This window comes from Bactrocera neohumeralis, chromosome 2 (assembly GCF_024586455.1).
Source record: "Bactrocera neohumeralis isolate Rockhampton chromosome 2, APGP_CSIRO_Bneo_wtdbg2-racon-allhic-juicebox.fasta_v2, whole genome shotgun sequence".
In the NCBI taxonomy this organism is placed as follows: domain Eukaryota; kingdom Metazoa; phylum Arthropoda; class Insecta; order Diptera; family Tephritidae; genus Bactrocera; species Bactrocera neohumeralis.
Genome location: NC_065919.1, coordinates 49,527,672 through 49,554,189, shown reverse-complemented (window position 1 = coordinate 49,554,189; position 26,518 = coordinate 49,527,672). Strand labels below are relative to the sequence as shown.

The 26,518-nt window shown below is 35.8% G+C and overlaps 1 protein-coding gene across 1 annotated transcript in view; it reads right to left on the bottom strand.

The window, feature by feature from the left end:
• LOC126750937 (uncharacterized) overlaps nucleotides 1–26,518 on the bottom strand; it is a 179,451-nt gene that overhangs the window by 22,166 nt on the left and 130,767 nt on the right. The window contains exon 3 of the mRNA XM_050460781.1: nucleotides 16,892–17,013. Within this exon, the coding sequence (XP_050316738.1) occupies nucleotides 16,892–17,013 (122 nt within the window). The remainder of the gene's footprint in view (nucleotides 1–16,891; nucleotides 17,014–26,518) is intronic.

Genomic DNA, 26,518 nt, shown 5'->3' with positions numbered 1-26,518 from the left:
CATAAATCGGCCAATACTGCTGCAATTTCACGTTCGATATTCGTATGAAGCTCACCAATCGTCGCTGGCTTGTTGGAATAACCCATAGACTTGACGTAGCCCCCACAGGAAATAGTCTAACGGCGTAAAATCGCTAAACCGAGACGGCCAGTTGACCGTCCTGTTGGAACCACATTTTGTCCAAGTCCATATCTTCTAATTCGGGCCAAAAATATTCGGTTATCGCTGAGCGGTAGCGATTCCTATTCACAGTAACGTGCCGAGCTTGATCATTACATTAGAAGTACGGCCCAATGACGCAGCTAGCCCAAAAACCGCACCAAACCGTAATTTTTTCGGGATGTAATTGTGACACATGGAGTACGAGGGGATTTCTTCGTAACCAATAATGCATATTTTGCTTATTGACGAAGCCAATTAGCCAGAAATGACCCTCATCACTAAAGATGATTTTTCGATGAAAATCCGGATCATTTTTAAGTATCAGCTCAATTCTCGAACCTACGATGATTCTGATGGTCAAGCGATTTCAGTTCTTGTGTTAATTTGATCTTGTCAGGATGTAGGCAAAGATCTTTTCGCAAAATTCGCCACAACGACGTCACAGAGATGCCCAACGCTTGAGAACGACGTGTGAGAGCCTGATTTGGGTCTTCCACAATGATGCGCTAACGGCAGATATATTCTCGACACTATGGGCACTTCTTTGTCTCACTGGAATGGGAACATTTTGTGCTGTGCCTGTGGATTCAAATTTTTCCACTCGACTCTTATTTGTTGATCTGACAGGACGATTATGACGACCATAAATTGAAAGTAGCGCTCTTAACGTTGAGGCCAGTGACTCCGAATTTCGGTAGTAAATTTTAATAATTTCGACTCGTTGTTGGATCGTATATCTTTCCATCATGAAATGGCAAACTTTACTGAAGATAATTGTCAAAAAAAATTAGAAATTTGGCTTCGTTTGCTGTCCTTATCGGTCTACTTTTGTAGCTCCCTATTGAAAAACTCTATACATTTCAGATTATCAGCAAAATAGTTTATGGTGAACATCTGAATATAACGGAATTTTGTTACAACTTTTTAATTAAACTTGTCTTTTGTTTTCTATCAAAAATTAGTTTGTCAAAGATTAAAAAAAGAAGAATTCAATTAAAGAAAAACCTCAAACCAATAGACAGCAGTGTAAACAGGACACTCAAAAAATATTTATACCCAAATACAGATGTATGTATATATAGACGCTGGCGTAAACATATTGCACATTTATTTACAATTAATTTGTTTACAGACACTTTGACACAATCGTTATTTGCGCCGCCGCCATCTCGCTGTCATTGACTCCCGTCTGGCCCACACTGCGTATGAGTATCCGCAGAAAAAACAATATGCGCCAGCAAAAAACACTCGAACACTCGAGCATATGGTGGATATATTTATTGTGAAAAATGATATGTGCGCATTGGGCAGCACAAAGGACTTTAATAAATATTGACAGCGTTTGCAAACCAGAGATTGGGAAAAACAAACAAATCTGCCAGTGTTTTGTAGAGCTTAGGCCAGTGTAGACGAGGCATAGAACTGCGTAGAAGTCGCAAATGGAGAGCTTATGCTCTGAGTTTACAGCAAAGTGTCGCAGCAACAAGCATTGTGTAAAGACATGTATATTTATGTAACATGTACAACAACAACACAAGGGGCAGACGGCAATAATTTATTATGCGCCAATGTCCAGCGCGTGTTAATTTGATATAGACACCCACAAATGTATGTATGAGCTTTTTGTCGGGCGCGGCAGTCAACAGGCCAAACAGCGTAGATTTGGTTGGGTTCTAAAATTACTTTATGACAAATGGTGGCCATAAAAAGGAAGAAAATGTATCAAAAAGTAATCAAAATGTGTCGCTCAACTGTTGCTCTATACAATGAGCGGTACAACGCCTTAACAGGATTATGTTTTCTATGCGGCTTCCATGCTTATCAAGGAGCTTTGCATGCTTCTTTAGTAGTCAAAAATGAATATCCTTAACTTCGCTTTATGCACTCGTGTAAAACGCACGAAAGTCAAGTTCATTAATTAAATTAAAACTTTAAACTCACCACTTGACAGACTGACATTCACAAAGTGCCTTAAAAGCTAGTTGCACAAACTTACTTGTAAGTAGTTGGCCTTAAGAGTGAGTGTGGGTTCGAATGCATAGTCGAGTGTGCGAGGACCCACCTATCGCTTACAAATCGTGAGGTCAGTGGCGTGTGCCATAAACTGACACCGACTCGCTGCTAACGAAGACATGTCGTCAGGGCTGTTGTTGTTGTTGTTGTGGAAGCATACCCAGCACCCATCCTGCCACAACGGTATGGAAATTGTTTTTGACATGCAATCAACTAAGTAAAGCATAAATTCCAAGGGTATGCGAGCATGTAAAGTAATCATTTTCCACTTCATTTCGAAGCAGTGAAAGTTGCACGCTTGCAGGTGGGTGGGTGTGTGGCAAGACACGCCTCTGTCTGGACATGTAATTTTTGCATAAACTGTTAGTTGTTACACTTAGCTCGGCTTTGTTGCACTTGTGGCACACAGCGCTGCTTACATTAAATTATCCTTGTCAGAATTTTATTGGCGGTTATTGGGCGCATAGATGTTGGGTGGAAATGAAAAATGTAAATGATTTGAAATTAGTGGTGCTAGTGTTGCTTCTTATGGTGTATTGGCATTTATTAGTATGCGTTTTGGCTGCACGAGGAATTGATGATTGAAACAATGTGAGCTGAGCGGTTAGTTTGCTGTCGCATTTATCAGTCACTGGGAAGTGGAGGCAAGTTCCTTAGTTTTTTGGCCTTTGAAAACATAACCACTGCAGTTCCGAGTAAGGCAATGTACATAGAGAAGCGGAGCTTTTCAATACATAAAAATTTAACTTTTTTTTCGTTTATTTTAGCAATGAAGTGTGGAGTTTGGTCTTTGTGCGTCGAGAGCGGACTCTACTTCTCAATTTCCTACTCAGTTAAGGGTACGTTGTTGTTGGTGTTAATGCTGGTTCTAAGATAGACAAAATTATCTACAACTTATGTTAGTTATGACTGTCAACAGTGACGTGGCAGCCAAGTCGCGAGTGCAACAACTGTTTGTTTGTTGACAGGAGACATTTCGTCTTGCGCTCGTTCACTACATTATCCAGTCTGGGGAAAGCAGAACTAACTACGCGGATATTGCGGCCATTGATATCAATATCATCGAGTACGCGAGCAGCTGTAAACTCTTATAGAAGATAGTAAGTACCTCCGCTATTTAGCTCTACAGCTCGAATTATTTTCTCCACCACAACATACTTTATAGTTTTTCATGGATAAAGGCGAAAACGTAAGTCAAGTAGTAGTTGAAAATGTGGATAGTGTTGTGGACCTTTATGGAGCCAATCATGCGCAATTTTAGTTTCGTCGAACCGAATTTCTATCTGCGAATGGCTGCTGAACCGCAACAAAATCGATGCATTTCTGAATGTGAATCACTTACCACACGTTCAAACCACAACGATCGTGTTGAAGTTACGGTGAGTCGGTGCAAAAGGGGACTAAATCAAGATTAACGGTCATGAATGTTTTGCTATGAGTTTGGTCGGATTGGCAGGATATCACCTACCATGAATTGCTACCCTGCGACCATACATTTTTTTTGGATCCGTACTGTCAGCATTTGGATCGCCTGAAATAAGCAACCGCCCAGAAGTGGTCAGCTTTGGACAATAGGACAGAAATTGTGTTCCATCAGGACAACGCCTGACCAGACACATTAATAGGGAGTCATCGGAAACTGCAGGAGCGAAGTTGGGAAGTTTTTATGCATCCATCTTGTAACTCGTATTAGACAACAAGTTATCAAATCGGATATTTTTAACTTGGCCCAAGATAACAAAGCTCTAACAGTTGGACTAACACTGTGTGCCTATATTTCAAGTAAAATATATACTCCATATTGGGTCGCCGAAAAAGTAGTGGACGTAACACAACAATGGTGCGCTCGCTTCCGTTTTGGAAATTTCGATGTGAAAGATGCACCTCGCTCTGGTCGACCTATCGTTGAAAAAGTCGATGAAATTATGGAAAATATTAACCAGAACCGTCATATAAGCAGCCATGACATCGCTAAGAAACTTAACATTCATCATCAAACGGTTTTGAACCATTTAAAAAAGGTTGACTACAAAAAGAAGCTCGATGTTTGGGTCTATATGAATTGAATGTGAAAAATTTAATAGACCGAATTAATATCTACGATTTCTTTGCTGAAACGAAATGAAATCGAAGCGTATGATAACAGGAGACAAAAAAAGATTAAATACGACAATAATGTGCGAAAAAGATCATGGTCCAAGCACGGTGAAGCTCAACAAATGGTCGCAAAGCCTCGAAAGGTTATGCTGAGTGTTTGGTGGAATCCACTATGAGCTGCTCCAGCCTGGTCAAACAATTAATTCCACATTTTACTGTCAACAACTGATGAGATTGAAGCAAGCAATCGAAAAAAACGACCAGAACTGATCAACAGAAAGGCTTAGTCTTCCATCAGAACAACGCTAGACCACACACATCTTTGATGTCGCGGCAAAAACTGAGAGAACTTGACTGGGAAGTTTTGATGCATCTACCATATATGTAGCTCTGCCTTTGCACCATCGGACCATCATTTGTTTCGGTCAATGTAGAACTCCCTTAATGGACTAAAGTTGGCTTCAAGAGAAGTCTGTAAAAATTACTTGTCGCATTTTTTCGGGGAGAAATCAGACAAGTTTTACACTGATGGAATAATGTCTCTAGCGGAAAAATGGCAAAAAGTGTCGAGCAAAATGTTACTTGTTTTGTTCACTATAGTTCATTATAAATAGAAAGAAATAAGTTGAAGTTTGATTAGACATACGAAAAGACTTTTTCGACCACCCAATATATTGATATTTTTGATAGAGTATTTAATGTTTATTTCCAGCTTACTTTTTTAAAAACTTTAAAACTATTCGAAAACAAGAAAAAACGTTAACTTCGGCTGCACCGAAGCTAATATACCCTTCACAGGTGCATTTCTTTTAGTAACTATGTGTTCAGTTTGTATGGAAGCTACATACATATATGCCATAGTAATCCGATCTGAACAATTTTTTAGGAGATTACATTGTTGCCTTAGAAAATAATATATACCAAATTTCGTGAATATATCTTGCCAAATGTGAAAGTTGTCCATACAAGAACTTGATTCCGATTGTTCAGTTTGTATGGCAGCTATATGTTATAGTGGTCCGATAACGGCAGTTCCCACAAATGGGCAGGTTCTTGAAGCGAAAATGACGTTTACAAAAATTCAAAACGATATCTTAAAAACTGAGGGACTAGTTCGTATATATACAGACAGACGGACACACAGACGGACATGGCTAAATCGACTCAGCTCAACATACTGATCATTTATATATGTATATACTTTATAGGGTCTCCGACGCTTCTTTCTGGGTGTTACAAACTTCGTGACTACCTTAGTATACCCTGTTCAGGCTATAGAAATAAATAAGTATTCACAGGCTTAAATTCATATTCAAATGCAAATAAGCGGATAAATCAATTAGCGGAGTCAATTACATGCAGTAGGAACAATGAAATATGCAAACATCTTGTTTAGAGACGCTTACGTAAAAATTCATTTTTTTTTTGTAATTTTTAAGCAGCTAACAGTTGTGTAGTCATATTTGTTCTGTATGGAAATATAGCTACTGTCTATTGTCTATGTTTCCTTACAATTTATACAGGCTTTCCTATAATAAAATTCCCCCGAGTCTAATCTGAATGGCGGCGGCAACAATTAATGACAGTGTTTTACATATCACCCGTGTTTCGCTTACGAATTAGCCGATTAGTCAATAAAACTGCACCTACTAAATATATATAATGTAAATTTTTAGGAAATGTGTCTTTTTAGAAGGTTCTGCATTTGCATGCAAAAACAATAACAACGCAAGTGACACGAACTTTTTGCATTTTATGATTCATGTCTAATGAGTTACATAATTATATGCACAAAGAGCGCAAAATGCCGATAGAGAACGCCGTTATTTCGGCACTCCTTCGCGGGCATAATTTGCAGCAATGCATTACGAATGCATATGTATGTAAGTATGTCTGTATGTATATGTGCCAGTTAGGCGCTTGCGCGTGGAAGCCTGCAAGCCTATATGTTTTCATAATAATTTAATTTAAGAAACTGTTTCATACGTTTATGCAAATCTACAAATTTATTCAAGCCATTAGCGACATCACACCCCAAAAAAATAATTACGAGCGCTTACAAAAATAACAAAAGCGTCGCAATAAAAAAGTAACAAAAAACACACATAAAAAACTATTAACTCAATTTGAATCATGACCAACCGCAACCATTTATATGAAGCACACAACCACAAAAGCTAAAACAACAACAACAAAAAGCAGCCAAATTCATTACTTCATCACAATGCTGAGTATGACAAGTTCATAGAATTTGATAGGGCAGAGCCACAGGGGTCAAGTTAAGTGAGCAATACCGATGAGTAGTAATGAAAATATTTGAACAGGAAAAAAGTGTGAGGAAAACAAAAACATGACCGCAAGTTTACAACACAAGCAACCAACGGCAAATGCCGGCAACTGACGGCAAAACAAAGCGCTCTCAGCCAACGCCGGAGACGACCTCACCTTCTACACAACAAAAACAAAAACACAAAAAAGTGCCAAAAGGCAACTATTGCAGTTTGACGGCGCTGTAATTGTTGTTGTTGTTGTTGTTGCCGGTGGTTTTTCTAACATTACAACATGTCACTCAACATCAAAGCGTTGCATTCCACACATGCACATGTGTGTGTTTGTATGCATACACCTAGCTGGCATCATTCCTTTTTTATACTCTCGCAACAAAGTTGCTAAGAGAGAGTATTATAGTTTTGTTCACATAACGGTTGTTTGTAAGTCCTAAAACTAAAAGAGTCAGATATAGGGTTATATATACCAAAGTGATCAGGGTGACGAGTAGAGTTGAAATCCGAAAGTCTGTCCGTCCGTGCAAGCTGTAACTTGAGTAAAAATTGAGATATCATAATGAAACTTGGTACACGTATTTCTTGGCTCCATAAGAAGGTTAAGGTTGAAGATGGGCAAAGTCGGTCCACTGCCACGCCCACAAAATGGCGAAAACCGAAAACTCATAAAGTGTCATAACTAAGCCATAAATAAAGATATTAAAGTGAAATTTGGCACAAAGGATCGCATTAGGGAGGGGCATATGTGGACGTAATTTTTTTGGAAAAGTGGGCGTGGCCCCGCCCCCTACTAAGTTTTTTGTATATATCTCGGAAACTACTATAGCTATGTCAACCAAACTTTACCGAGTCGTTTCCTTCAGGCATTTCCATAAACAGTTCAAAAATGGAAGAAATCGGATAATAACCACGCCCACCTCCCATACAGAGGTTATGTTGAAAATCACTAAAAATGCGTTAACCGACTAACAAAAAACGTCAGAAACACTAAATTGTACGGAAGAAATGGCAGAAGGAAGCTGCACCCAGGCTTTTTTAAAAATTGAAAATGTGCATGGCGTCGCCCACTTATGGACCAAAAACCATACCTCAGGAACTACTAGACCGATTTCAATGAAATTCGGTATATAATATTTTCCTAACACCCTGATGACATGTACGAAATATGGGTGAAATCGGTTCACAACCACGCCTTCTTCCAATATAACGCTATTTTGAATTCCATCTGACGCCTTCTCTGTATACATAATATATACATTAGGAACCAATGATGATAGCGGAATAAAACTTTACATAAATACGGTATTTGAAAAATATGTAAATGACTGATAATGAAATCTCGATTATCACTTTATCATGCGAGAGTATAAAATTTTCAGTGACACCCGAACTTAGCCCTTCCTTACTTGTTAGTTATGCAGATAAAATATGAAAGGTAGACAATCAGGCATTCGGTTAGCCTAAAAGGGGTAGGGTGCATGGGGCATAAACACATAAAAGTTGCCAACAACAGCATAAGTTCAAACGAAGCAAGGCATACCCTGACCCAATCGCCTTGATTGCAGTGCTTATTCACGTATTGGTATGCATGTGTGTGTGTGTGCGTGAATTTGTGGAGATGTAAGCGTTTGCATGCGCATGTTCTGATCATTCAATCCCCGCTTTCAATGTCATAAACTGAAGTGATTTCATCAAATCCACATCAATAAGCACATAATAGCGCAGCTAACAAGTAACTAGCTACAACAACAACTTTATACATTAAAAAAGGAAAAAAAATAGAGCTCGACAGGCAGTATAAAGACCTGTTGAGAAATGGATATATGAATAAAGAATTGATGGATCCAAGTTAAACTGAGACTTTCTGTTGTATTTGTATACAAAAGAAACTAATTTTTGATTTAACAAGGAAGGCGCTTCGAGCCCCATCGGTGTGGGATTCGTGGTTCGAGAGAGACTCCGTCGCTGAATACTGTCATTCACCCCGGTGGATGAACGTCTAGCCACAATCTGCATCAAAGCGAGGTTCTTCAACAAACCGCTGATTTGCACCCATGCCCCGACGGAAGAGAAGGACGTGTGACCAATGATGCCTTCTATGAACGCTTGGAGCGCACCTATGAGAGCTGCCCCCGCCACGATGTCAAAATTATGCTTGGCGACTTTATCGCCAGGGTGAGCAAAGAAGGTATCTTTGGCACAACATTCGGTAAATTCAGCCTCCACGACGAAAAACATCCCCAAATGGGTTGAGGCTGACCGACTTCGTAGGGGCCCCCAGGGAGGATTATCTGTGGTACTAGATTCCAGCATAAAAAGATTCATCAAGCTACCTGGCTGTCTCCGACTCGTAAAGCCACCCACCAGATCGATCATGTTGTGATAGACGGAAGACACGTCTGCAGTGTCCTACAATCGACTCGGACCACTATCTTGTTGCAGCCAAGATGCGCACCCGCCTCTGGGCAGCAAAAAAAAAAACCGCACGTCAATAAAAACAAGGTAGGTTCGACGTCAAGAAGCTGCAATCACAACAGATAGCCGAGCGATTTTCGACTTTACTTGCAGTCCTGCTCTCTGAGAGAACTCATCAACAACTCGGTATAAGGGAACTGTGGGACGTCATTTCAAGCTCCCTACGTACAGCTGCAAACGAAACCATTGATTTTCGGAAAAGGCAAAAGAACAGCTGGCACGCTAAGGAGTGCTTGTCGCAGTGGAAAGAAAACAGACTACCTACCTCGCAACGTTACAAACGAACACACCACGTAAGGGATGGGATAGATACCGAAAGTTGAAGAAGGCAGCGAGGTGCATTTGCAGACAAACAAAAAGAGAGGCCGAAATGCGTGAGTATGAAGAGCTTGCCAAGCTGGCTGACAGGGGTAATGCTCGAAAATTTCACGAAAAGATGCCGCGACTAACAGTAGGTTTCAAAACAGGAGCATAATTTTTTAGAACCCCCAGAGGTGATCACTGATACCCAAAGCATTCTAAAATTATGGAGGGAACACTTCTCCAGCTTACTGAATGACAGTGAAAGCATAACACTAGAAGATGGTGAACCCGATTCCCCAATCGATGACGATGGAGCAGACGTTTCATTACCCGACCATGAGGAAGCTTGAATAACAATTAATTACCTGTCTGCAGACCAGTAAGGCGGCGGGTGCCGAGGGATTGCCGGCTGAGCTATTCAAACACGGCGGCGAAGAACTGATAAGAAGCATGCATCAGCTTCTTTATAGAATATGGTCGGACGAAAGCATACTCGGCGATTGGTATTTAAGTGTACTCTGTCCAATCCATAAAAACGGAGACAACATCTAATGAGTCGGTGTTATGAGTTTTCGAGAGAAAGGTTCTGCGGAAGATGTATGGTCCTTTGCGCATTGGCAACGACGAATACCGCAGTCAATAGAGCGATAAGCTGTACGAGATATGTATACGACGCCATTCAAATAGTTCAGCGAATTAAGAGGCTGGCTGGCTAGGTCATGTCGTCGGACTTGTTGAAAACATACGGAATTCGGAAGACGAATTAAAACGTTATAAATACGATAGGAGAATGGAATCCAAACATATATGAAACAATTTTTAGAAGCTTAGCTATTGGCAATAACAAATCTCCATACAAACTTCTGAATCAAAAATACAGGCTAAATAAGAGACGACTCATTTACAAGAGAGGAAAAATAGTCTCATGTCACGAGTGTGTTACAAAAAGCGCCGTATGTACTATCCCAGCTCCAGCTCCACACAAAGTTGATTAAGATTTTTTCACACATTCTGTTAACTGATCACTTAATTGGCGTAGACACCGCTTACGCGATTATAGCCGAGTTAACAACAGCGCGCCAGTCGTTTCTTCTTTTCGCTAAGGTCCTTCTCCACTTGGTCCTTCCAACGGAGTGGAGGTCTTCCTCTTCCTCTGCTTCCCCCGGCGGGTATGCGTCGAATACAGAGCTGGAGTGTTTTCATTCCGGACACAAGCCAGCGTAGCCGCTGTCTTTTAATTCGCTGAATTCGAATGCTCATCGTTCCATCGAATTTCGCCGTGGCCAATGCGCAAAGGACCATAAATCTTTCGCAGAATTTTTCTCTCGAAAACTCGTAACGTCGACTCATCGGTTGCACCATATGCATCTCTGCACCATATAGCAGGACGGGAATTATGAGGGACTTATAGAGTTTAGTTTTTGTTCGTCGAGAGAGGACTTTACTTTTCAATTGCCTACTCAGTCCGAAGTAGCACCTGTTGGCAAGAGCAATCCTGCGTTGGATTTCCAGGCTGACATTGTTCGTGGTGTTAATGCTGGTTCCTAAGTAGACGAAATTATCTACAATCAAAGTTATGACTGTCAACCAAAAGAGTGCGACGACTGTTTGTTTGATGACAGGAGATATTTCGTTTTGCCCTGTTCAAGACCCATTTTCTGTGCTTCCTTGTCCATCAGATAACGGCGCGGGTGTTCGATGAATCAATATCGTCGGCATACGCCATAACTGATCACAGGTTCGTAAAAGGATGCCCTATATATGTTAAGCTCCAACCAAAAGATAGATATACACATATGAAGACATCGATAATTATTAAAACCTGTAGGATCCTTTACAAACCTCCTTATCGAATGGTAAAACATCGTTAAAGACCAATAAAATATCAGCAAATGTGTGAGTGCATTTCATATATTATTTTCTTATAATTTTTACAAAATTACCGAAGAACCATGCTTTTGCTTAATCGGGGTAATGACTTGAGGAGATGAAGGTCTCCGACCTTCTCTGAGAACATAATAAATACTGCATAATTGCAAAATATTTTATCATTATGCGGAAATGCCTTTAAACAAAGAAACGTCTATCTTTATGAGGATGCTTCGAAAAAAATTAAGACAAAAGAGTATACATATGTCTATAATTCGGTATATCAAAGAATTTAATTGTGAGATTAACGAAAAACGCTACACATTCAATTTATGGGTGCATAAGTGTTTTTTTGCCGAAATGAATGTACTACAGAGATTAATTTTTGTAATTTATGAAAGTAATGCATTAGCATTAAGTGTTAAATATAAATCCAAATGGAAGAGCTTGTACTCTGAAAATGGCTTATTGAAAAAATTAATTGCCGGCATATTTATATGAAAATGCAAACGAACACTTTTATGGAACAGAGAAGTTCAATGGAGCCACAATTTTAAAACGATGAAAGAATTGAGAAATTGTAACAAAAATCGATTGCTGAAGATCAATATCGATAAAAGGACATTTGTAGTTAGTTTTACTAAAAACAAGTAAGGAAGGGCTAAGTTCGGGTGTCACCGAACATTTTATACTCTCGCATGATAAAGTGATAATGATTTCATTATACGTCATTTACATATTTTTCAAATACCGTATTTTTGTAAAGTTTTATTCCGCTATCATCATTGGTTCCTGAACTATATATTATACAGAGAAGGCATCAGATGGAATTCAAAATAGCGTTATATTGGAAGAAGGCGTGGTTGTGAACCGATTTCACCTATATTTCGTACATGTCATCAGGGTGTTAAGAAAATATTATATACCGAATTTCATTGAAATAGGTCGAGTAGTTCCTGAGATATGGTTTTTGGTCCATAAGTGGGCGAGGCCACGCCCATTTTCAATTTTTAAAAAAAGCCTGGGTGCAGCTTTCTTCTGCAATTTCTTCCGTAAAATTTAGTGTTTCTGACGTTTTTTGTTAGTCCGTTAACGCACTTTTAGTGATTTTCAACATAACCTTTATATGGGAGGTGGGCGTGGTTATTATCCGATTTCTTCCATTTTTGAACTGTATATGGAAATGCCTAAAGGAAACGACTCTATAGAGTTTGGTTGACATAGCTATAGCAGTTTCCGAGATATGTACAAAAAACTTAGTAGGGGGCGGGGCCACGCCCACTTTTCCAAAAAATTACGTCCAAATATGCCCCTCCCTAATGCGATCCTTTGTGCCAAATTTCGCTTTAATATCTTTATTTATAGCTTAGTTATGACACTTTATAGGTTTTTGGTTTCCGCCATTTTGTGGGCGTGGCAGTTGGCCGATTTTGCCCATCTTCGAACTTAGCCTTCTTATGGAGCCAAGAAATACGTGTACCAAGTTTCAGCATGATATCTCAATTTTTACTCAAGTTACAGCTTGCACGGACGGACAGACGGACGGACAGACAGACATCCGGATTTCAACTCTACTCGTCACCCTGATCACTTTGGTATATATAACCCCATGTCTGACTCTTTTAGTTTTAGGACTTACAAACAACCGTTATGTGAACAAAACTATAATACTCTCGTTAGCAACATTGTTGCGAGAGTATAAAAATTAGGTCTGAGATAAAAGCACATTTTTAGGAACTTAAACTTAGGTTATTTTGGCGTAGGGCACTGACCTAAAGTAAATAGAAAACACAATTTTTTTTATAAACTCTTTTACTTAGGTAAATATGTAAAATATTAAGAAATAACACCTTAACAGACTACAAAGGACTGCAATCGACTACCTTTTTTGCATTTATTTTGTCTACAACTTGCATTTCGCTTTGAGCTAACCGCCTACGAAAAGTAGAAACATTCTTCTGGAACACACCTACAATGCCACATAGTCTGAGATTGATAGAAAAATGTATAAAATATGGCAGAAGGATGACAACAGTCTGCGCTAAGAGCTGACAACAACGTACGCCTCACACACTTCGCGGAAGTCACTTTGCCGGGTGATGGGGGAGAGAAAAAAAGGCTTTTAAGCGCTAAAGGCGTCAAACAAAGCGAAACACCTCTCGAGCGGCTATGAACCTTTGTGTTGCGCGCAGTTAAACAGCTTAGCGGCTGTGACGCCATGGCTGTGGGATGTGACATTTATTGCGGCGTATCTTTTGCAATTTCCTCAACAATTCATAGGAGATTCCTATTTACACGACTGATGGCCTAAGACCAAAATAAAGTTCAATTTTTTTTAGAAGAATCGAGGGAAGACAGCGCATGCTGTGGAAAAATACAAGGGCTGATATAATTAGATGGGTTTGGGTCTTTTTTTTCTTACTATCTCTCATGCTGACGGTATACAATACAAAGCGTAAGTATGGCTTGATTTTATTCACTTTTGGTACCAGATTTCACAGAGCCAAATATATATATTTCCACATTATTTTATTGATATATGACACAAATGGATGATTTTATTTATGCGGTGAAAGATCATTTTGAGAGATGGGAAAACTTTTATTCATAATAAGCCGCTAGGGAATGATATATAAAAATTTTGGTCATATGTGGAGCTGTGTTTCGGAATGCCAGAGGCGTTATATATGAATTAGGAGTGGCTGTGTTGCGATTTGCCTTTATTGAACACACCCATTTCTCAAACAGCATGCCCAACGATTGAAATTTAAGGATGGTCTGCCCAACCCACAAAAAGGGAGACCCCACAATCTGGTCCACTTTCCGTGGGATAAGACTCCTCACCATCGCATATAAGGTTCTATGGAGCGTAATGTATTGAAGGTTAAAACCCACCGTCAACAAACTAATTGGACCTTATCAGTGTGGCTTTAGGCCAGGGAAATCAACAACCAAACTCTATAATTCACTCATTATTCCCGTCCTGCTATATGGTGCAGAGGCATGGACGGTGACAACAACTGATGAGTCGACGTTACGAGTTGTCGAGAGAAAGGTTCTGTGGAAGATTTATGTTCCTTTGCGCATTGACTCGCTTTCTATGGACTCGCTCTACGAGTCTTGCGACAACACAGACATAGTTCAGCGAATAAAGAGACAGCGGCTACACTTGTTAGATCATATCGTCCGTATGGATAAAAAAAACTTCAGCTCAGAAAGTATTCGACACAGTAACTGCCGGGGAAAGCAGAGGAAGAGGAAGACCTCCACTCCGTTGCAGAGCTCAAATAGCGAAAAGAAGAAACGACTGGAGCGCTGTTCTTAACTAAGAAGAACATTTCTCAAAAACAATCCAATATTTAATAACAATTCGAAGTTTGATGCTTCGCGGCCTTCTGAAATATTTATTTTTCCAAGGTGACGCGTTTTGAATCTGAGAAAGAGTAAATAATCGCTAGGTACCAAATATGTGAAATATGGTGGATGGGATCTAGTACATAGAGCAATCCGTGCAACTTATCAGCTATATAACAAGTTGAGGGAGTCGAAGCGTTGGCTTGGTGAAAGAGCAAACACGAAATTCAACTTTTTTCATTGTAAAGAAAAAGATCGTAACTTTGAGGAAAACAACTTGAGAACGATTCGATGAAATGTCATGCAACTTTAACAGTGTTCTAGTTAAGGTTAGTACCTTAAATAAATGATAGAGATATTTTGTTTGTGGCTCAGTTTCTCAAGCCGAATATGGACTTTTTAGCCCAAAGTATGTGTTTTTATATAACGAAAGCTATTACAAAAGTTGAAGAATTGTGTAATACAAACCAAGAACTAGCTAACTTGTGCCAGCAAATGTCTAAGTGCAGCTAACTAGAACTTTGACTCTTGGAAAATAGTTGTCAACAAAGAGTTATTACAATTGGTTTGACAAGAATGCTGCTGTGACACTCACCTGACAGTCAAGAATGCGTTTTCTTCACATCAAAATGCAACAACAAAAGCAACACAGTATACACCGTGCTAACAAGCTAGTATATGAGTATATATGTATATAAAATTCTAACTGTGCCTGCTGCAGCGGACGAGAGAGTGAGTGAGATTGGTACGTCAAACGAACTGACACGCTACACACAGCAGACAATATGTACATACATACATATACTATATATGTTTATGTAGATATGTATGTATATAGCCATCAGCAACCGCGAAATTGTGCTGCTTTCAATTTGCAATACTTCCCCCATTTGATGCACCGGCGGCCCGAGCACCGAGAACCGGCTACCAGCTCTTGGACGCGCACTCTTGGTTGCCAACTCGAACGAACGAACGACAGTAGCAGTTCTCCAACTATTTCATACCGGTGTTTTTGGTGTTTATGTTGCTTCTGTGTGTGTCTGCTGCTGGTGAGTTTTCAGTATATTGCCTGTTAGTGCTTGTAAACAGTAATTAATGAGTCGTCGTAGTCGTCGTCGTCTGCTTTTTGTTGTTAGCACACTTCTTATTCCTTCTTTTTTAGGTTATGAGACTAAGCGCTGTTTAATGATGAGAACTTTTTGTGCGCAGAGTGCAGAGCCAAGAGCAAAATGTTGATTCAATAAGAAGTCAAGTCGCGAGGAGTTGCTTAATGGCACACAGTGTGCCACACATTGTTGTGTTTTTTTTTTTGAAGTGGAATTACTATTTGGAGTAGGCATTTCGGATTGTCATTTATGAGGTGGTGTTTGACAAGTTTGCACGCTAGAAACTAGGTTAATTCACCACGATTCGGGATATTAATTCGAAATGTTCTGGCTAATAAAGCTGGTATAGCAATGAGAAATATGTACATACATACATATATGAATATGTTTCCTATATGAATATGTATGTATATGTACATACATTAGAACGACATGAAAATGAAATAACATTGGAAACGAATGGCAACCCTAACTGCGAATTCAAAATAAATAAATTATAATTTTTTAATTTACTATAAAAATTGCTACATAAATCAAACCTTCATTAAAAGGCTGGTTTATGAAAATAGTTTTATGTAGGGTTGCCAACTTTGAAAAATTTTACGGAAAATGTAAATATCAAAATTTTAATGGAACACTGCATATATATTATTATCATCCCATTTAAAGTAACACTATAATCGGTAATTTTGCGACCAGGGTTGCCAATTTTTAAAATTAATTCTAAATAAATCAATTAATATTATTTATTTTTCAACATAAAATTGCTACATAAATCTAGACCTTCATTAAAAGGCTGTTTTATAAAACATAATTTTAAGTAGGGTTGCCAACTTTGAAAAAATTGTGTTGTTTGTATATGCTTACAAATAACAAGTAAGAAATTATTCCTTCCGAAGAGTTGCACCTCTCATATTTTATATTTGTATAAAGAAGAGTTTTGGTGGCAACCCTATCTTCGCTGAAGTTCACATTTCATGCATAAACCAACGCACTCAATATATAAAAAAACGAAGTTACTTAGCGAACAACCCAAAAAGTTAGTTTAACAGTCATAACCTCACACTTTACATATAGAGTTGCCATGTATTTTAATTTTTTTTTTTTTTAATTTTTTAACTTTTCATTTAATAACGTTGAAGTAGTAAAAAATGTTTGGTTTGCGGAATATTTAAAAATAAAAGCAAGCGCGCCCATTATTTCGTTCTTAAAACTTCTGCAACTTACCTTAAAATATTTGGGTGGGATAATTTGTTCAGCAACTGCACCTCCCTGAGCATATTTGGTCGATTTGCACGTAACTGATTCATTTTCAGCACCATAACTTCACCAGTTGTACGATGAGTGACCTAAAAGTAAAAAAATCGAAGAAATTAATTAGTAAAAGGTCATATATAAAAAAAAAGTCACCATACTTATTAACAAATGCTTACTTTTAAGAAAATGTCACTTGAATTTCTAACTATATGTAGGTATGTTAACTTCGTTGAGATCGAAGCTAAATATTCCTTTATAAAATATAAGTTTCCTATGCAAGCGCTTGATTTTGACTGAACAGTTTGTATGGCAACTATATGCTATAGTGCTCTGATCTGCACAATATTTTCGAAGATTTTAGCGTTGTCTTGGATAATCATCTATGCCAAATTTCGTAAAGATATCAGGTCAAATAAAAAAGTTTTCCATATAAGAACTTAATTTTAATCGTTCAGTTTGTAAGGCAGCTATATGCTAAACTGGTCCGATTTGAACAATTTTTTGTAGATTGCGCCATTATTTCAGGCAATAACCCATGAACAATTTCGTAACGATATCTCGTAAAATATAAAAGCTTGTCATACAAACACTTTATTACGATCGTTCAGTTTGTATGACAGCTATATGCTATAGTGGTGCGATAACGGCCGTTCCGACAAATAAGTAGCTTCTTAGAAAGAGAAGGCCGGATGCAAAATTTCAGATCGATAGCTCAAAACTGAAAGACTAGTTCGGTAATATACAAACAGATAGAATGACAGATGGACGTGGCTATATTGATTCAACGCGGCTCACTGATCATTTATATATCGTCAATCAACAACGTATCATCAAAAATATCGAAGTTGAGCTTTTTATTGCTTACGACTCACTACATCATAAATTTTCCAGCTTCCGGCGACAGATATAACCAATTAATAACCAATAAATGAACAAATAATATCCATTTTATAACCAAAACTCAAATTTGTTTCAATATGAGTGGTTTCTATTATATCATTTTTCCCCTACCTGTTATTTTGCATTTTAGGTATATACAAATATATATATTTTATGGAGTCTCCTTGATTTCTTTTGGGTGTCACAAACTTCTTTGCAAACTTAATATACCCTGTTTAGGGTATCAAAGAAAAAAGTATTTAAAAATATGTGTTGGCATTGACTAACTTACACCGCTGAATTGGGTTAATTTTTATATGCCGCAATGTCGCCATTACTCCCAATCTGACAGTTGTCTTACCAGCTAGGAACCACATTTCGAGTTCAAGTTGCACAGCACAGCATAGCACAACTATTGTCCCCACATTTCACTCGGCAGTGGTCTTTGAAACGATCGCACACACGCACACACACACTGCGCACACGAACGAACGCTCACTCGCGCTTCCCAACCCAGTTTCACAATTGGAGGCAAACTTAACTATAACTCACGTCTGGGTGCCAATAGGAGCACGCGCACAAGAAGTTGCCACAGCATGTTGCAAGGTAAGTAGGCTATATTAAAACGAAGTGCGTGCAACAAGCGCATATAATTAAACTTTTACTGGCACGAACTAATCAAATTGTTTATATTTAAATGAAAATTGCGAAGATTTTAAATATAAGACAGAGTATTTCCGCCGCATAGGCGCGCAACAAGCGCGTGGACAAAGCGGCTGCAAGCAATTTGATGGGTATGAAGCAAGTATCGGCTGTGCATACTCGAACTGTCATTGACGAATTATCTCGCACGCAGACAAGTCCAAAATAAAAAGGCACATAAATTTAAAAAATAATGAAATAAAAATAAAAGAGGAGCTACACGCCGCTTACTGGCGGCTGCGCAACCTTTTTGGTAGCAGGTGACAGGTGTCATATAATGCAACCGGTTTGCCTGGCCGTTTTTGTTTTGTATTTGTTGCAAGTATTTATTTTCATGTTTTTGTTGTAGCCGAAGAATGCAAAAGTACGAGCACATGTGTGTGTGTGAGAGTGGTTTTTCCCAAAATTGAAAATAGTCATGCTAAAAAACGGCAAAAAGAAAACTGGAAGTAAAATTGTGTGGACAGAAATGCTGGAAATGCAGCTGAAGACAATGCGCGAGTGTTGCGTTGCGGCGGCGCTTGAACCGGGTGGACGGGTTTCGCGACATTACCATCAACCGTTACGTATTCAAGAGGCTCATGCATGCGAAATGTATATATGCATCGATGTACATACATAGCATATACATAATTATATAAATATTAAGTACTTATATCATAGCTGCAACCGGCAAACTGGCAAACAGTTTAAACATGCTTTCATAAGGCACCAATAGTTCGTCCCTACTGAGAGCTGATCAGTGTAGTTAACGCCACGCGATATTTTGGAGAATGGCGTATCGAACAAACAGCTTGTTTAAAAGTAGCGCACATGAGAATTACAGAGATAATACTCTCTTTTGGCAATAAACTCGTCAGAGATTGAACTTAGCGAACCGAGAAGTGGTGAACTGGAGTAGGGTAAAAAACAATAGTAAAACTTTGACGATTGAAAGGAATTCGGAGTGCAACTCGCCACTATAACTCTATAACTGAAGAAAACTGTCAACATAACCCTGACCTTTGACCTGCTTTGACGTGGTTTTTTGGGCTTCGGCTCACCTTTGCCACGATATTCGGCCGACTGTTTCCGGGTCGTAAGCGTAGATTCAAGATTAATCGCCAGTAATAAAAGTTGTATGACATTCTGGTAGTCGGAAAGCATTGTTTCACAAACGTTAACGCGACGCTGTTTTTTGAATAAAATTGAGTGATTTTGGAATCAAAAATGCTTTCTCTTTCTTGTGGTCTAAATGATTTTCACTGATTCTGCCGATATTCCAACGAAGCCAGTAAGATCGCATCGGTTTTCGCGCGAAATTTAAATTAAAAAGTCTTGCTATTTTAGTATGACAGCAATTTATTTTACAAAAACTTGTTACTCTTTTACGGTCTTTTCAGCAGGTATTTAGACTACTTAAATATACTATATGTCAACTTCTCTTTTTTGCGGTGTCCCAACTAATTTTATCTTACAAACAGATGGTTGTATAATTTTCAATGCACTTCCACCTTCGATTGACTGATTAAGGACGTGCTTTTAAATCGAGTATCCATCGAGAGAAAAGTCTATGTGAAATTGTTTGGAAACTTGGAGCGAACTTAAGACTTGCGGAAAGGTAATATATTACATTAAGGTGGAGTCTTGACATGATAACTTAACTAAAAATTAGCATAAGTAGCGAAACACATTAAGGAAGTTGAGTAAACTCTACATGTCTTGAATTCCCGTAAAAAATTCAGTTTAGAATGCGAAAGTTTTCCAGTTGATACTTGGATTCTTTTGCTGCTACTTCTTTTCTTTCACAGAAATGACTCGAAATAAATTTAAGACGTTCAAAGCGTATATTAACTGAGAAATAAATAGAAAATAGAAACAATAAACCTTCCTCGGCAAATCTGTAAGTTCGCTTCGCAGACTTCCAGTTCCAGTCCAAACCAAAAATCTAAGTAAAGCTTCTTAAAACACCCAAGCGTTCGTGTACAGGTCGGTTTGCCAATTACACAAAAAATTAACACTTTTTGAAACTAAAATAATAGTATTGACCATACTATTGTACATATATGAAGGTATGCTGTCCCAGCTTGCTCCAAGAGCCTTTAAAAATATGTTTCCTATCAATTAAATACAAAAGCTGAGCCGCTGAATATCAAAAAATATTACGACGCACCTAATATGATTCAAGCAAGTCATGGCGCCACAGTTATGACCTTACAAAACAAATGACCTTCAATAAAGGTGAACAGGATTGTAAAGCCAGCTGTTGATTCATTTTCAATAAAATGAAAAGAAAACAAAAACAGCAACAACTGCAACAAATGCCGAAGGAAAACTTTTATGTTAACAAACTAACGAAAGCACGCACACATACACAAACACATGTGCTTGTGTGACATATCTCCGGCGGTTGAGAGCAAGCGCATAAAACTTTACAGTAATAATTCGAAAGTGAAAAGGCTGCACATTTTTCATAATCAATATTTAAAAAGTCATACATATGCCAATGCGCAAGTTGTTTGTTTGCATGTAGTGGTGCTGAGTTGTTAAATGTCCGTACAAACAATCGCGCTTGACAAGCATGGTAATGACGATATTTTTGGCATTTCTTGGGTATTTCCAGATACTTATTTATTTATTATTACTATTATTAATATTTATGTCAAAAAAATGTAGACAATATTGAATTAAAAAATGTTAATAAATTAAAAAAATACTATTTCTGAAAACCTTTTAAATAAAATAAGAAAAAATCAAGCATACCATTAGTGAAATATAAATAAAAAATATAATTAAAAAAGTAGTTTAACTAATAAATTACAGAGAAATAATAGTTCAATTAAAAATTAAATTTATTCTTAAATTAATTAATTTTTTTTTAATTTATTAGTCAATTATTTTTTAATTAAAAAACAAGCATATAACTAAAAAAATAATAAATATAATTAAATATTTTAAAAAATTAAAATAAATATTAATATTAGTAAATAAAAAATAAACCAAAATAAATATTAATACAAAGAATTAAAAAATAAAAAAACTAAACTATTATGAATAAATTAAAATGTTTTTTTATAAAATAATATTTAATATTATTAATATTTATTTCAAAAAAAATTATTAAATAAAAAGTTTATAAAAAGTACAAACAAAAATATTAATAAAAAAATATACAACATTGAATTAAAAAAAGTTTATAAATTAAAAAAAATATATTTCTGAAAAGCAATTACGAAAAATATGCATACATTAAAAATACCATTTATAAAATACAAATAAAAAATATAATTACATAAATAAAAGATATATAAACAAGAAAAATACTGAAAAATTATATTTATTATTAAATTTATTTATTAGTTAATTGTTTTTTTTTTTAAACAAAAAAATCCTATAACTGAAACAATAATAAATATAATTACGTATTGCAAAAAAAATAAAATTAATATTAATATTAGTAATCAATCACTCACATCAAATAACTCAACTATTATCCATAAATTAAATTTTTTTCATAAAATTAAAAAAACACTTAAACGCTTTTAAGGAACATAATAAAAATATATTATATAAAATTAGAGCAACCAAACAAAAATAGTTATATTAATTTTAATATCAAGAAGGAAAAAAAATATTTGAAAATAAGGAGAATACTTAAATAAATCTCACAAACCATTAAGGATATTTGATTAAAAATTTAAAAATTATTACTAAATTAATTTCATAAAATAAAAAGATTAATTAAAATTAAAATTCATTTTATAAAATTAATTAATTTTAATTATAATTAACTTTTTTATTTTATAAAATAAAAAATAATTTAATTAACATAATAAAAGGCAAATTTTTAATAAAATAATAATCAAAATAAATAACTATAAACAAAAAGCATGAATTTTAATTAAAACTAACAATGTACATATATATTGCAAACAAATAAAATATTTTTATTGAAAAATTATAAATAAATTTAAAATTATTATAAAATAAGACTATTATTTAACTGTTTTTCATTAACATAACAAAATATTTTACAGTAATTAATACTTCCGAAACAAATTAATAAAATATTTCCAAAATAAAGCTATAACGAAAAAATAAAAATTAAATTAAAAATTAATAAAAAATTTTACATAAGAATAATAACAACATAAATAACACAAACAAATAAAATAATTTAACCAAAAAATTAAAAATTAAAAAAAATAAAAATAAAAAATTAATTAAGTTTTTTTAAAAAAAAATATTATAGGCAAAGAAGTAGACAAACAATTTCACTAAACAAATTTGATAACTACCCAAAAAATACATTTTACACTATAATAAAATTTAAATTAAAAGGCATAAGATTAAAGAACAAAACAAAAACGAAAAAAAATTGTTTTACGAAACTCGCATTTTTTGTCGTTTATTATAAATATTTTTTATTAGGAAATGACGCAACAAAAAAAATATATATTATTTTATTTATTATTATCTGCATAATGGAAATATATGTATGTACATATGTATGCATGTAAGATTGTTTTTTAAAAAATTTTAGTAAAAAGAAATAAAGTCTACATATGGTGCAAGAAATTCATTTCCGCCCTAATCTGGCTTAGATATTGAAAAAGAAAATTTGCAAAATTATTTCAAGTCACTTCCAAAACCATTTTGTAATTCCTATCTAAGATCAAATCTAACTGAAATTGCTAAATTCCTATCCTTTAGAAGAACCTGATAATCATTCAGCAAAAAAATTAAAAATTTCAGCTTTCGTTTAAGCTGCATATTGTATAAGAGAACCAACTCCGAATTGAGTTAGTTCATAATAAAAAAAAAATAAAAAATAAAAAAAAAAAAAAAAAAAAAAAAAAAAAAAAAAAAAAAAAAAAAAAAAAAAAAAAAAATAAAAAAAATTTAAAAAAAAAAAAAAAATAAAAAAAAATAAAAAAAAACTTTTGAAAACTATGTTCAATCAGTTCGAAATATCATTTCCTAATTCTCAACGGTACATACATATATATTTTAGAAAAAAATATTTTTTTTTTTTGTTTCATTGTTTACTATATATGTATGTACATATTTTATTTGCTATATATCCGAAGACAATCAGAAAATTGTATAAATATAAGAAAAAAATAATATAAATATATAAAAATAATAAGAAAATATGATATACATACATACATATTAAAAAAGTTTCAAAATTATTTCATAGCGTTTTGAAGACAGTAATTATTATTTTGACATTTTCAGTTTAGTAAAATATTTAAATTGTTATTTTTATTTATTTTTTTTTTATAAAAATATATATTAATCTATTATTCAAACATTATTTTAATTATTTTTGAACGTTATACGAAAAAATAGTGCAAAATAACCCCAATAACCACTAAAAGCATAACTTATTTCTTTCACTGGTTCTTTATAGCGTTCTAACGGAATATTACCATTTCATAGACTTTTTTCGCTCAACTCATTTGTGAATAAAGCAATTAACAGCCCAATGCGCGCCTACCACCATAATGCAATTGGATTCAATTAAAATTTTACTATTTCACGTATCTATTTATTGTTTTATTGTTCACATACTTACAACTGTATGTGCGGCAGGAATTTTCATTACCCGGAATCCAAATCAATAGCAAATAAATACAATTGCAATACCCACAAACATGTGCAATTGTATTGAAAGCATTTTCATGTTCGCCTACTGCAGAATTAACAGCGATTAAACACGCCACACAAAGAAACTATGTAAAGTTAACAGCGTGTGCGCTGTTGCTGCCCCACCGCCAAGCCAAATAAATTCGCAACGATTTACAGCGTTTTGCGGCGCTGCAACCACCACTGACCACCATTGCTTTGCGCCATCAATTACACTATCACCTCAAGCGTAGACGCAGCTGCACCGCCAATGAATTTTAATGTTACAAATTAACGGGGAGGAAGCCGCAGACGAAGAAGAAAGCCCAAAAGCGCAGTGGTAAGCCAATAAAAAATGGTCAAACTTGTATTGAAAACAAAAAAAACAGAAATAAAAATTTATAATAACAAAAACAAAATGTCCGCAACACGCGTTAATGTGCAAGCGCAGGCAGCAATAGTTGCGCGCGCAGGCGCAGCGGCAATAAAAACAGCAGCAATTTACAAGCAGTAAACATTATTTGTTGTGTATTATTTCTGCCTCTTATTGTTGTTATTGTGAATTTCGGTTGATGTTGGAACATAGTAGGAAACGAGCAAGCATGTTTTCGCATATTCGCGGAAGTGTTGCGTGAAGGAAAACACTGGTGTTCACTGTATTCACCACCTACCACCGATCATCCTGCGCGTGCGGCCTAGCGGTGGCTTCACCAAAACAACAATATTTTTGTTAATACGAGTAATGCAAAATTTGACCAAAAATTTTGTTTCGGAAGTCATTATGAACAGCAGATTATGCGAATATAATTTTTGTGGGTATCAACACGTCGATATTTAGCTGCCGAAAGTACTTTTATGGTACGTAAAAGTAATAACTGCATAAGTCAAAATTCAAAAAACGAAATTTGCTGCAAATCAGTCCCAAATTAGTCGCGTTATTATGAATATTAGCCTTTCGAAATACTGGAGAAACCGCAGCCAACTTAATAGGCAAGCAAAGTTTATCGCGACGGAAATAAACCTGCTGATGCAACAGCTGATTATCAGCAGACGCTTCTTCTTCCTAATTTCAAGCTAATTATAAATATTTACAGCTACGATTATCACACCATTATGTCATATCATTAGCTTACCGATTGTTATATATAGTTTTGTGTCTCAAATATTAAATTCGGAAGATGTAATTAGCATTGAATGAGTAATAGTCTAGAAAAAAGCCAAATTAATTTGATAAATTAAAATTATAATTGAGACATTAGTTGTTGCCTTTCGCAAAGCCGGCTACTCGATTAACGATAGGCTCAATTAACGATCAGCTGTTCGCATTCTTCATTTTGTATTTTTTGTTTTAATGATTAAAATTCATCAATTGAGTGCTATTGCCAGGCACACAACCAAATTTACAGCCTGGACAAGAACCCGCAGAGTTAAATGCAGCTAAATTTAAACTGTGGACAACAACCTAAAGAGTTGCATTACATTTTCAACTCGATTTGAATCTGATTAAGAATTAACATAGTAAAACGAGATTTTTCTATGGTCAAGATATCTTGCTATGGTAAATCGATCTCAATTAGCGCTTTAATCGAGTAAAGACCGGTTAATTGGTCAATTAACTCCTGTAAAATTTTGCTAAAAAGACACAAAAGAAAATCAGTTTTGCAACGAATTGATACTGGCGTTGAAAAATTGATTTTTTTTAAAAATCCTTAACGGAGAAAATCATGGCTTAATCCGGGACAATCATCAACATCGTCTGAAAAACAGATTGATTCGGTAAGGCAATGCTCTGTGTTTCGTAGCATCAGAAAGGTGTGGCGTATCATGAGCTTCAAAAGCCTGTTGAAACTGTTAATACTAATCGCTACAGACAACAAATGATCAATTTGAAGCATGCATTGATCGAAAAACGACAAGAAAGTGTCAGAAGACACGGCAAAGTAATTTTGTTACACGACAAGGCACCCACACACAAAGTAAAATTGTTTCAGGATACAATCAAAGTACTTAGCGGGAACATGTTACCCAACCCGTTGTATTCACCAGACTTCCGATTTAAATTTTTTTAGCGTTGAGGCATGCAGTCGACAATTGGGTGTCTGATAGGTATACTTCTTAAGACGAACATTTATATTGGCATGGTATCCACGAATTGCCAGAAAGGTGGTCAAAATCCAATGGTCAATACTTTTCTGAGGTTCTGAGTAAAGCAAAGATTTGAAAGCAGTGTTTTTCGTAGAGGCAAAATTACATTCTTTATCTGATCATTAGGATATTTACGGCTATTTTAATTATTCTACCCATTATGACATCAAAGCATAATTTTTGTTATCAAAAACACAAATTAGCTTAATTTTTATCATCAAATATATTTTTTCTGCCTTTAACATACACATAATCTTCAGA